The sequence below is a fragment of the Rattus norvegicus genome, chromosome 10 (genome assembly GCF_021556685.1).
Source record: "Rattus norvegicus strain SHRSP/BbbUtx chromosome 10, alternate assembly SHRSP_T2T, whole genome shotgun sequence".
NCBI lineage: Eukaryota > Metazoa > Chordata > Mammalia > Rodentia > Muridae > Rattus > Rattus norvegicus.
The window spans coordinates 77,841,836-77,855,317 of NC_141543.1; the positions used below are offsets into that span (position 1 = coordinate 77,841,836).

Genomic DNA, 13,482 nt, shown 5'->3' on the forward strand with positions numbered 1-13,482 from the left:
GTTATGTCCCTATATCCATCCATCCATCCATCCATCCATCCATCCATCCATCCATCCATCCATCTACCTACCTATCTACCTACCTACTTATTTATTCATTGAAAGAGTCCTACCCTGATCCAGGCTTGTCTAGGTGCCTTGGTGACCTGCCTGCCTCAGTCCTTTAGTGTTGTGATTACAGGGAAGAGAAACTGTACCCATCTATTTGTTTCCCTTTTGAGATAGGACTTTACTATGTAGTCCTGGTTGGTCTGGATCTATGTAGATCAGGCTGGCCTAGAACTCAGAGATCACTTGCTTCTGCTGTGGGTGCTGGAAACAAAGCTGGTTTTGTTTTCTCTTTAACTATTTTATTTTATGCACATGGGTATTTTGCCTGCATATCTGTCTGTGCCTGATGTTCATGCTTTGTGCCCACGGAGGCCAGAAAAGGGTGTCAGATCCCCTGGAAATGGAGGTATAGACAGCTGTGAACTATTTTCTTGGTGCTGTGCATTGCACCTGGGTCCTCTGGAAGAGCAGCAGGTGCTGAGCCATCTTTTCAGCCCTCTCTTGTTTTTCTGAGACAGGGTTTCACTGTAGGCCATGTGGGCCTGGAACTGGAGATCATCTCACTTCAGGCTTCTAAGTGCTGGGATTTGTTATAAGCACAGAACTCTGCCTGCCTCTACCTCCTGAGCTCTGGGATTAGATGCTATGCACCCATGCTGAGCTTGATAGATTACTGTTTTAAGAGCACGTCCCAGTGTATGGTTCATGATGGCCTGGAATACAAGAGTTTCCTCACTTGCACCTGTGTTTGAGGTATGGTTATGTTAATAAGTTGAGAGAGTCAAGAAGATGCTATAATCATGGAGTTTCAGGTGAGCATAGGCTACACAGCAACACTTGCTTTCAAACTAAATCCAGAAATGCGCTTTTTCTCCCTTTAACGTTTGTTTTCCAGTACTTAAGATTCTAGACTCTCAAATATTGCCAGTAAAATTCTCTATCTGAACGTTTAAATTGAACATATTCAGACTTCTTGTTCATTTTGTAATTTTGGTAGTGGCTTCTGTTAGCTGGAACTGATACTTTTTTTTTTTTTTTTTGGTTCTTCTTTTCGGAGCTGGGGACCGAACCCAGGGCCTTGCGCTTGCTAGGTAAGCGCTCTACCACTGAGCTAAATCCCCAGCCCCCTGATACCTTTTTTTAATGTGTTTGCATCCACTTATTTATAAAACCCAAAATGGTCATAGTATCTAACCTTTATGATATATGATTTTCATTCTTATTACTTTAATTTAGACTTATTCTCATCTAGATGCTATTTTCTGTTGCTGTAGTGTTTCTATGTTTTTTTGTTTTTTTTTTTTTCGGAGCTGGGGACCGAACCCAGGGCCTTGCGCTTTCTAGGCAAGCGCTCTACCACTGAGCTAAATCCCCAACCCCGTGTTTCTATGTTTTAAGTAATAATATTTAAGATATATAAAAGCAGGCATAATGTGTATTATCCAGAATAGCCTGCATTCAGTTTCTTTATTCATTTCTATACATTTTCACATAGAATTTTTCTTTAGAAAAATAAAACAGGTCAGTAATCATACATTATACTGTTGTATTTAGTTTTGTCATATTCTTTCATAACATCATACATTTAACAGTCTTTTAACACTTCTAACTACTGTATGAATATACCTTGATTTGGTAATAGCATTTGGTGGGGGGTGTGTGTCTTGTGGAGAAAGGTAGAGCAAAGTCAGCCCCTAAGTGCTACCCCAGTTTTTGATAGACATGGTCTTGGGCTATGGCCTGATTGGTTTTATTCAAATTCTCAATCTTTGCCTCAAGCTCTCAAGTGCTAGTGGACTCCTTCACCCAGGCAAATGGCTTTAACTTGGCCAACTACCAATTTAACCACAATATGACTATTTTTTTTATCAAGTACCCCTAATTAATTGTAAATTTAATTTTTTACTATTATGAACTAGTCTAATGACTAGTTTCCTAAACATTTTTGATTGTTAGGCAAATATACCATAATCTATTTTTAATATGTATTGGCTAGTGTTATGTTTTACTAAAGGACAAAGGTTTCTCCATATTGTTGAGAATTCCAAGAGCCATACTATTTCCCACAAACGTTTGATTGGGGTTTGAGTCTGGCTACTTAGCCCTGGCTACCTTTGAACTCACTAAGTAGACCAGGCTGTTCTGGAGATGGTTTCTGCTATCTTTGATTAAAGACTGTGCTTAAAAGCTAAAGACATGCACCCGCACACCTAGCCCCGCACAAATTTTTTGAGATAAAAATTACACAATGAAATAAGCAATTTTAAACTGTAAACAGAATGTAGTGGCATACCTTTGTCATATACAAGCACTGAGGTTAAGGAGGGAGTTCAAGGCCGGCATATGCTTCATAGCAAGTTCCAGGTCAGTGCAGGCCACAGGAGAACAACAGCAACAAAAAGGCACAATTGAGGACCTGTTAGTAAAATTATCCTGCAATTATTAACCTGCTTCTAGTTTGAAGACCATAAATGATTTGAAAGCCTTTTCTCTTTGGCTTTTTGGTTTTTCAAAATAGGGTGTTAAGGTGTAGCCCTGGTTGTCCTGGAACTCGCTCTGTAGACCAGACTGGCCTCGGACTCAGATTCACCTGCCTCTGTCCCACAAGTGCTGGGACTAAGGCTGTGTGCACTACCATGCCCAGCTTGTGAAAGCATTTTTATTTCTGCTTACCTTACTTAAATGATATGTGTGTAGATTATTTTAGGTTATGTTCATACGTGTGGGTGTTTTAGTTGGGCAGAACATCTCTGTTACCCTGGAGTTGGAGTATAGGCTGTAGTTCAAAGGCAGGGTTAGACAGTGATCCTCCCCAAGGGTAGCAAGTGTTAACCTCTGGGCCATCAGTCCTACCTCCATAAATCTTGTCTGTAGTTCAAGTAATTAGAAAAAACTGTTGCTAATCACTAGAAATTTCTCTGGATTGGGGTTCATAAATAACTTTATAAGCTTTAGAGAAGAATTAAGATTTAAGTATTTGACCAACGCTTCTTCTCTCACATACTCTCAATTTCTGCAACCTTACTGGTCTCTTCAGGCAGGAAATTAGAGGCGATAGTCTATGAAGGCAGAATACAGACGGTAGTCTTTTTATGTTAGCCCCCAGAGCAGAAACAACTCAAGCAGCAAGAAAGGGATAGTTAGTGGGATGTGGGTCCAGTTGTCTCACCAAAGCTTGAAGACTAGACTACAACATATCCAGTCCATCGTGAACTACAGAAACCGCCGGTCCATTTCAATTGGAGCTTTTGAACTGCATTTACTATGTAGGGGGACTGAGTCTTAAAAAAAGAAAAGAAAAGAAAGAAAGCTTAAAGTCTGCGCTTCCTCCCAGAGGCGGAAAGCAAACGCCCTAACCAAGGGTCCAAGGCTCCAGGGTTTCCTTAGGTGAGCTACAAACAACTGGGAACACAAATAAGACTCCCCGTTCCTTCCTAATACTTGGGAGCATGGCTTCCAACACAGACACAAGGAGCCTTCAACATCGTTGGCGGTAAAATCTGCGGGGCGAGAGGGGGCACGCCGACGGCAGACACGCCTCCCCGCTGCACCCCCTATCCAAGTCTCGTGTGCTGCGTGCACCGCGGGAAACCGGCGCCCGCCTCTCCACCCGTCCCGCCTCTCTCACAACGACGAGTGCGCGTGCGCACTGCGCCCGCCCTGCTGCCGCGCCTCTAGCTGCCCTGGTTACCGTTGGTGTTTGCGAATTCTCTGCTGCGCCTGTTCCGCCCTGGACTAGCCCCGCGGCGGTTTTCACACGCGCGCGCCGGCGTCACGTGGGCCTGGGCTCCCACGCGGACGCTGGCCGGCTACTGAGGCGGGAGGAAGGCGCTGCGGCTACCGCTAGTCCTTCCCTCTCCGCCCCAGGGCTGGCGCGCGGATAAAAATGGCGAAATGGTGGGTAGCCGGTGGGAAACCTGACGGGATGGGGCGCGGAGGTGGCACTGTCGTGGGAGCCTGCTGAGGTGAGCGCAGCTGACCTGGCGACCTCGGGCCGGCGCCTGACAGCAGACACGGACTCCGAGGGTCGCCGAGGGCCCCGCCGAGAGCCGGAGGCAATGGATGAGCAGAGTGTGGAGGTGAGGGGCTTTATGGAGGGTGGTGGCTGGGCTTTTCTCTTTGGGACTCCATGCTCTTGTCCTCCCTGTGGGAGGCAGCTTCTGCGGGTCGCGGAGAGGGAGGCTGGCCCGGCTGTTCTGCTGCCCTCAGGGTGCCCGGTGCTGCCGCAGTCAGGTGCTGCGGGGTTTCAGCGATGCCTTGGCACCTGCTCTCGTCCGTGTTTGCAGGCTGAGCCTTTCCAGAGCAAAATTGCAAATTCATCCGAACGACTTGCCCTGCTTTCTCGCCACCGCTTGCTCTGCATGATTAAACATTTTTCACCCTCAGCGGTTCATTTTGTAGGACACATACACCTTTCTCACACTCCACTGTCTTAACGACTAGTTTTCAGCATTGATTCTTGTAAGATGACTTCATGGTTAGGGCATTTCCATAAAGGCTAGAAGCATCAAAACGATTGCTTTGGGGTGGGAGCATACAATTATGCGATGTAGTAATAATTAAAATGTGAACCGTTCAGGCTCTAAAATACTACATGATTTTGCTTTTTAAAAGTAAGGGTTAACTTACTGAGCACTGAGCTTGAGATTAATCTAATTCACCCCAATGGTTTTATTGTCTTTCCTGAGCCAGTTAGAGTCCGGATCTCTCAGGTCCTGGCGTTGCAATCATGATTAGAATCATGAGCAATTTTTTACTTTATTGCTATTGTGAAAGTTGTATGAAGGTTTTGTAAACTTTTCTTGATTTTAGGAGGTTCTTACTTTCCTGGAATGGAGTAAAAATAAATGTTGGTAAACTTCCCTGTTTACATTTTTTTTTTTTAATTCTTCACTTGATGTCAGAAGGGACGCTCACTTTATAGTGGATGCAGACTCTCAGGCTCACACAATCAGTTGATTATGTCAGGACAGAAATTTGGATTCTGGGGGTTGGGGATTTAGCTCAGTGGTAGAGCGCTTGCCTAGCAAGCGCAAGGCCCTGGGTTCGGTCCCCAGCTCCGGAAAAAAGAAAATAAAAAAAAAAAAAAGAAATTTGGATTCTGAATTAGCTTGTCACTAATCTAAATATCTTTACAAATATTTAGTGTATGCATGAATTGATGTACCTATGTGGAGGTCAGGACAACTTGGAGTTGATTTTCCTACTACTATGGGGTTCCTGGGATGGAAGTCAGATCTTTAGGTTTGGTGGCAGGAGTGAGTGTACTGGCTGGTTTTGTTTGTCACCTTGACACAAACTGGAGTTATCACAGAAAAGGAGCCTCAGTTGAGGAAATGCCTTCATAAGACCCAGCTGTAAGGCATTTTCTCAACTAGTGGTCAAGGTGGGAGGACCCAGTCCACTGTGGGTGGTGCCGTTCCCTGGGCTGGTGGTCTTGTGTTCTATAAGAAAGCAAGCTTAGCAAGGCAGTGGAAGCAAGCCAGTAAGTAACATCCCTCCATGGCGTCTGCATCAGCTCCTGCTTCCTGACCTGGGTGAGTTCCAGTCCTGACTTCCTTTGGTGATGAACAGCAATGTGGAAGTGTAAGCTGAATAAACCCTTTCCTCCCCAACCTGCTTCTTGGTCATGATGTTTGTGCAGGGATAGAAACCCGGACTAAGACACTGAGCCACCTTGCCAGGTTCAGTATATCTTAGCAGAAGCAGGCAGATCTCTGATTTCTAGGCCAAAATGGTGACCATAGGTTGTTTCAGGCCAGCCAGAGCTACATAGTGAAACTATCTCTTAAAAACAAATTCTCTCCCTTAATTACAAAACCAGTTCATCTCCATTGTGGGAATTGTAGAAGTAAGAAGTTGTCGTGTATTTAGTCTTGCAGTCTTTCTTCACTGACTCACACACACACACAGTTTTCTGTACCATAAAGTATTTCTCTATGCTATACGTGTATTGGCATAGTTTACTTAGTATTTGTCTGTAAGGGCTGTAGTCACATTCTTACTTTTATTATAAGTACTCCCCAGTAAGAATATTTCTACATAAAGTTTCTGTTTGTATTTCATGGTTTCCTTTTTTGTTTTTTAATGTGTATCAGGGTGTAGGCGTGTGTGTGTGTGTGTGTGTGTGTGTGTGTGTGTGTGTGTGTGGTCAGAGGAGACTCATTGGTGATTGCATTCCATCTTTTGTTTGAGACAGAGTCTCAATGGCATGGAACCTTACTAATTAGCCAGGCTAGTTGGCAGTGAGCTTCCAGGGCTGTGTGTGCCCCCTGTCTTGTCATAGCTGGGATGGCACACATCACCGTCCTGGATTGTACTTGGATTCTGGGGTTCTTAGATTCTTTTACTTTCAAGGCAAACAAAATACTTCACTGACTCAGGCACTTTATTAGTTCATATGTTTTTCTTGGATTCATCATCAAGCTTATTAAAAGACATGCATGTTTTCCAGATGTTCTGACTAATCAAGTTCTGATAGGGAGTGTAGTTAAAACTGAGGCATTACCAGGTCAGGTAAGTGTAAATGTTAGGTGAATTGTTTTCTTCCCCCTTTCCTTTTTCCCTTTTTCTTGAGACAGGTTCTCACTGAGTAGCTCTGGCTTGCCTGGGACTCTTACATAGTCTCGGACTGATGGAGATCGCCTGCCATTGCCTCCTGAATGCTGGAATTAAGTTGTGCACCGTCATGCCTGCCTGGAGTGAAGTCTTTTTATATCAGTGTAATCTGAGAACCTCCTATCTTTTGGTTTTAGAGCATTGCTGAGGTTTTCCGATGCTTCATTTGTATGGAGAAATTGCGGGATGCCCGACTGTGTCCTCACTGCTCCAAGCTCTGTTGTTTCAGCTGTATTAGGGTAAGTTGTATTTCTTTTTATGTGTATTGAGTTTTTGTTATTATTAACTTTTTTTTTTTTTTTTTTGAGTCATGTCATACAGTGTAGCTCTGGCTATGCAGATCAGGCTGACCTCAAACTGAGAGGGATCCACCTGCCTCTGCTTCCTGAATGCTGAGACTATAAAGAGGGACCCACCATACCTTGTATATTTGGTTTATAGCTGCTGCACTGTAAGTATTAACTAGCTTCCCCATCCCCCAAAGTATTTTGTGACCCTTTAAAATGTTTCTTTAGTAAAGGTTTGTCAATAAAGCACCATTTTTTAAATGTGAAGTATGTGTGTGTTTGTGTGCACGTGTGTGCATGTGCAGTGTGTGTTTTGCATCGATATATTTTTGTGTACCATGTGTGGAATGTCTCTTTGAATCTAGAAGAGGGTGTCAGATCCCCAGGCAGTGGAATTATAAATGGTTGTGTGCTGGGGGTTGAACCTGGGTCCTTTGGAAGGGTAGACAGCGTTCTCAGCCAGTGAACCATTCCTCTATCCCAACAGAACCAAATTTATTTGTGTGTGGGGGTGTGTGTTTTAAGACAGGGTTTTTCTGGGTAGTCCTGGCTGTCCTAGAACTTAATCTGTAGACCAAGATGGCCTCGAACTCACAGAGATCTGTCTGCTTTGCCTCTCAAATGCTAGGTTTAAAGGTGTGTGCCAGCACTCTTAACTCAAACTCATTACTATTTTACAAATCTGCATTGTGTTTAGGATTTAGAGATACTAAAATAAATGATAGACCACCTCCTTGAAGGTGTTTAAATCTGATTAAGGAAATCAACATTAGTGATTACATTGATGGTAGTAATATTTACCATTTTATGTGTAAACAAAAAAAAGGCTGATAATGATTTCAAAGGAAATGAATAAAATTCATGATAATGAGAAGGTGTAGTATGGATATGATTGATTGGCTCTGTGAGTTGAAGGTAGGGGAACATTCTTCAATAAAATTCCTCGAAAGCCCAAGGTATAAAACAGAACATTAATTTTTGTTCTATGTACACATCCCATAGTACATATGCTAATGCATGGTTGAAAGTGCCCTGCTGACATGGCTCAGGTAATTTCCATAACTGAGAAAATTAAAACTATCTAATATACTCTTCACCTCAAAATTTTTATTTCCTACCAGGCGGTGGTGGCGCATACCTTTAGCCCCAGCACTTGGGAGGCAGAGACAGGCAGATCATTGAATTCGAGGCCAGCCTAGTCTACAGAGTGAGCTCCAGGACAGCCAGGTCTACAAAGAGAAAATCTGTCTCTGAAAAAAGTTTTTTTTTTCCCCCATTTCCTTATTTTTTCTATAAAAAGACAGAGTGGGCCTACAAGATGGCTTAGCAGGTAAAGGTGCTTGTTTCTAAACCTGGTGATCTGGGTGCAGGCCCACAGTAGAAGGAGAGAGCCTGCTAGTTCAGGTGGTCCTGACTTTCACAAGCACATAAGGAAAGAGAAAAATGTCCCTTTGTCAAGAGTAGTTTCTAACCAGATGGTGATGCTGTACACCTTTAATCCCAGCACTCAGGAAGCAGAGGTAGGCCATCTCTGTGAGTTCAAGGCCAGTCTGTTCTACAAAGCTAGTTTCAGGCCAGCTGGGGCTATACACAAAAGCCCTGTCTTGAAAAAGTAAAGGAAAAAAAATTATTTCTATTTACACTTACTTAAATGATTTTCTTCTAGTCACAGGACTAGCAAATATTGGAGCTGGAGTTGAACGTAGTAAATCTGTTTTAGAGCCTGAATTTGTTGCTACTGTGATATGCAGATCTAGGTTACATATAAAACTTGTTCTCACAGGGATAAAAGGAGAAACTTAATGTTTCTTAGCTTTGTTTCCTTTAGCTACAGGTTTCACATAAAACAATGTGCCTCTTGGGTAGTTGGGAAAAGAGTGAAATGAGCTAAAAGATAATTGAGAAATTAGGAACTATTATCCACTTGTGAAGTCTTAGTCTAGTAATTTATTACTCAGTGTACCTGGTATTTTTTAATTGTGAAACTGCAGCTACAGAGATTAATTGGTCTCCATTGATGTAGTATTTGGTGGAGCCTGTATAGACTAGGTTTCTTTGATAAAGGGCTTGAGAATGCTTGAAAGTTTGGAAAGTATGGGTGACCTCTGGCTTATTGTGCTGTACCTAGGGTGTCCTTTCTTTTTTGTAGTCTTTTCCTTTCTTTTCTTTCTGAATGTGTTTGTTTACTCTGAGGAATTAGATTTACTTTGGCAGCTCTAGCTGTCATCTATATATGGGTCCTGGACCTCTTTCTCTAGAGTTGGTCTTTATTGACTTTTGGTGTGGTGTTGGTGTTTAATCCCAGGGCCTGGGTTTAAATGGGAAATGGCAAGTTCTTTACCACTGAGCCATGATTTTTAGCACAGCATGGGCTTTTAGCTGACTTACTTCATTGTCCCTCCAGAATTTTGAGCTTTGGTCAAGATAAATTAATTATTTATGTTATATTCTCAACTTGATGATGATGTCTTTTATTTTGTTTTACCATTCAGACTGGTAATCTTGACTACCAGTGATGTTTATGTCTTGCCAGTTACTCTGTGTTCTTTATATCCATCTACTGCTTTCCATTACTATTTGTGAGAAATAGATTCCTTCATTCATAGACGATTCATTTCCTATTTCCTTGTCTTAAGTCTTTACTTACCTGTAGTTCACTTCCTGTCCTCTTACCATATTACTTATGCCCTTAAGTGTCATTTTTCTTTTTCAGAAGCCTTATAAAGTTGAAGGGTGAAGTCGAGGGATAGTACTGTTATGTTTAGATTGTTGTTTAGATTATCTTGGATTTGATAATGCTGTGGTGTTCTCCTCATTTCCCAAAACTGGGCTGGCCTCACACACAATGCCTTCTTGCCTTTACCTCTCTTCCAAGTTCTAGGATATAGGCAGGTGGTGTTTAACACTTGGATTATCTTGACTTTTTAGAAAAAAAGTAATTTGTATGTGTGTGCTCGAAGGTATGTGGAGGTCAGAGGTTAACTTTTGGAAGTTGGTTCTCACCTTTCTCTTTGTTGACCTTGGGTATCTTTTATTTTTGCTGCTATAATCCAGTTCAATACAAGATAAAATAATTTTATTACCACTGTTCTATGTCAGGTGTTTATGAGTGTAGATGTTTTGTAAGGCTTGCATTTATTCCATTTTGTAAAGGAGAGAAATCAGTTTCTGTATGGACTGTAAGAATTGGTCTAAAGATATTTTAGTATTACTTATCCATCAATTCAGTATCACTGCTTCCTCTCTGTGAGCAAGCTGCACATTATTATAAAAAAAAAGAAAAGCCAGGGCTGACAAGATGACTCTGAGGGTAAATTCCAAGCTTGATGACCTTAGTTTGATCCCTGGAGCCAAATGGTGAAAAAGAGACACAACCCTCTTGTGCACATAGATGCACCGAATAAAAAGTAAGTTTTTTAAAACAATGGTGTCGTCACTTACTAACGAGGATAGAGGATATCAGTAGATAAGTTATGAAGTGTTAGAAACACAGTGAAGGGGACAAGTATGGCTTGCTGCAGGGCAGCTCATCAGCAGCTCATTGTAGCTAAGCGTGGTGTATAACTCCTTGCCCACAAAAGGCTGAGGCAGGAACTAGCAGTGTTTGAGGTTAGTCCGAGCTATATAATGAATTTAAGACTAACCTGGGCGACAGCAAAATCCTGGCTCAGAAAAAGCAAAAGAAAGGTCGATGGAGTTCATGAAAAGCTTTTGGAAGAAAGTCATATACACTAAAATCTAAATGATGAATGAGATTTTTCTAGATGAGGAAAAGTGTTGATGAATGTGGTAACTAGAGAAGGAAACATTTAAAAGCTTAGTTTCGTGGGATCATAGGAGATGTGACTGAAGAGGAATAGCTTGGACTCATTCCTGAAGGGAGATATGGAAAGCTTTGTCTTTAGTGGAAGAGTGGTCTGTTCAGAGGAGGAAACTTGATCCTGCCTCACACCACAGACTGCTGTGAGGACAAAGTGGGATTCCCACAGGGACAGGCCTGGGCACCGAGCCTGGGGCAGAGGAGTGCTCCCTTACTCGGCCCTTCCTTCCAAACACCAGTTGTTCAGTATCTGGACCCAAGAAATCTTGTACAAGAGTTTTGAGGACAGAGGATTCTTTTCTATTTGTGCCTTCCTCCTTTCCATCTTTGCTTTCTTTGCGTAGTAACTAGGCCTTTAGCCTTTTCTTTGCTGGGGTCTCATGTAACTCAGCCTGGTTTCTGGCTCAGTTCTATAGCCAAGCTGACTTTGAACCTCTGATTTGCCTTGTTTCTGTATCCCAAGTGCTAGGATGGCAGGTGTGTGCCTTGAAGTCCAGTGTTGGGCAGGGTAGGAGATTGATCACAGGTCTGTTGCAGTAAGTAGTCGTCTGGGAGGTTATATGCCCTGTTACTTAATATCTGATGGGGGGGGGTCTACTCCACTTCTTGTTAGTACATTCCTCAGTAAACAACACAGAAACACTGTAATTTATTAAAAAGCTGTTGTAAGTTATTTTAAAAACTTGTAAAAAATGAAAAAATTTGTTGATCTGGGCATGCTCTGAGCTGTACTAATCCCTCCACCTACTAAAACCCACACAATGTCAGTCATTTGCCAGTCTCATGTCTCCTGGGCTGGTTTTGCTTACTTAGTCTGTAAATTTAGTAGTACTTTAAACTCAGTAGTTCGTAATTATTTACAAAAAAATTAAAATTAATCATTATTTTTGAGGATAGAGTAACAATATTATTTCTAATTAACAACATTACATCTCGTGAGACCCAGCTAGCCCTAGAATCACTTCCTTTCCTATGGGAGAGTAGCCTCTTAACTATTTTGGGGAGAGTCCTGTTCCTTTGAAAGCTTGTTCCTGTCATGATGATGATGAGATAGATAGTAGACTGTCTGTTATTTCTGTATCTCTAAAACAAATCTAGACACTAGAGAGTTGAAACTCATTAAATGCAGTTTATAATGATTAGATATATAAAGTAATGGTATTTTTATAATCAAAATTTAATTATTTTGCTTCCTTAGCGCTGGCTGACAGAGCAGAGAGCTCAGTGTCCTCATTGTCGGTAAGTGTTTTGCTGTTTGTATATATGGAACATGGTGACAGAAGTAAAAGCCTAGTGTCAGAGGATGCCCCAGGATGTATAAAACAAGTTCCCCCTTTATCTTTCACCCTGCAGTTCCTACATTTCTTTTCCTTTAGGATAAAGTTGAATAGGGAATGATCATTAGCTCTAGAAAAAGAAATGCAGATCCTGTAACCTGACTAAATTTTAGGTTGGATGTATTGTGTGTGATTGTGTTGTGCCCTTGTTTTTCTCACATGATTATTATGTAACTTCTTAACTTTTTAATTGAAACAAAAATGTAACTGGGCTTGGTAGCTCACACTTGTAATCTCAGAACTCAGGAGCCTGAGGCAGGAGGTTTGCTGTGTGAGGCCACACTGAGCTGTAATATGAAACCTTGTCTCAACTGGGAAAAAAAATCACTTTCAGAAGGAATGAATAGGCATGCTATTCTTGTACACAAGGGGTGTTCTTACATCAGTTTTTTTAAAACCACACATATATAGAACTTACTGTTTATGATTCTCTTGTTTGTTGTTTATTATTATTATGTTGCCCAGGCTGTTCTCCACCTGTAAGGACAGACTCCTGACATCACACCCCCAGCCCACCTATACTTTCTAAGTGGTAGGATTTATAGACATGTGCTCCATCCCTGGCTTTATAATTTGCTTTTTCCCCTTCCTAAAATCAGTTGATATATTCACAGATGGTGTATGTATGCAAGACTTTTAAACAAATGTTTGATAACCTTTATAAATATCCCCGGACTTAATGTGTTGCAGTAGATTTGATCACATTGTGAACCCCGAGATTGTTATTTACTGAAAAAAACCTGTTTTGAGTTGTAGTGTGGCTTGAGTCAGAGAAAGATTTGACAGAATAGGATATGCCTGACTCTCATGAGAAGAGAGGAAAGGGAAGCTACTTACCAGAGCAGAAAGAAAAGGAGAGAAGGCAGTTATTTTCTTTTTTCTTTCTTGGATTTTTTTTTTATTTACATCTCAAATGTTATTCCCTTTCCTGGCTTCCCATCCATGAGACCCCTATCCCATCCTCCCCCTCTTCTATGAGGGTCCCCTAACCATCCCCCCTTCCCGCCTCCCTACCCTGACATTCCCCTACACTGCGGGGACCAGCCTTGGTAGGACCAAGAGCTTCTCCTATTGGTGCAAAACAAGGCCATTCTCTGCTACATATGCAGCTGGAGCCATGGGTCTGCTATGAGAGGAGACAGTTTTATTAGGAGAGTTTTACAGAGACAGGTTGAAGAGACACAGGTAACGACAGAACGAGGCAGAGAATGAGAAGGAGCGAGAAGATTAGAACATATTGTCAAAGTTAGTGTGAGGCCAAGCAGAGCAATTCAGGAGATGCCAAGAGAGAGAAGCCAGATTGAAGAACAGCTAAGGTGAACAAGCCTGCCAGAACTCAGAAAGAACTAGGAAGGGTGAGCTTATTCAG

At 42.0% G+C, this 13,482-nt stretch overlaps 2 protein-coding genes across 16 annotated transcripts in view; one reads left to right on the forward strand and one right to left on the reverse strand.

Moving 5' to 3' along the window:
• Prr11 (proline rich 11) overlaps positions 1–3,659 on the reverse strand; it is a 44,463-nt gene extending 40,804 nt beyond the window's left edge. Inside the window, exons 1-3 of one of the 2 annotated variants that reach the window (XM_087573074.1) lie at positions 3,493–3,659; positions 3,221–3,332; positions 2,345–2,467 (exon numbers count right to left, since the gene is read on the reverse strand). The gene's annotated coding sequence lies outside the window, so the exon portion shown is untranslated. Of the gene's footprint in view, positions 1–2,344; positions 2,468–3,220 lie in introns of both variants that reach the window. The other variant, XR_015630811.1, reaches the window with a different exon arrangement.
• An 88-nt stretch (positions 3,660–3,747) lies between these two features.
• The window catches only part of Trim37 (tripartite motif-containing 37), a 132,165-nt gene continuing 122,430 nt past the window's right edge, over positions 3,748–13,482 (forward strand). For 12 of the 14 annotated variants that reach the window (XR_015630813.1, XR_015630816.1, XR_015630815.1 and 9 more), the window contains exons 1-3: positions 3,848–4,130; positions 6,807–6,908; positions 11,975–12,015. Coding sequence is in view for 10 of the 14 variants with exons in the window: in XM_087573078.1 (XP_087429204.1) it covers positions 4,110–4,130; positions 6,807–6,908; positions 11,975–12,015 (164 nt within the window). In the remaining 4 variants the exon portion in view is untranslated. Of the gene's footprint in view, positions 4,131–6,806; positions 6,909–11,974; positions 12,016–13,482 lie in introns of all 14 variants that reach the window. The other 2 variants (NM_001108288.2, XM_087573084.1) reach the window with 2 other exon arrangements.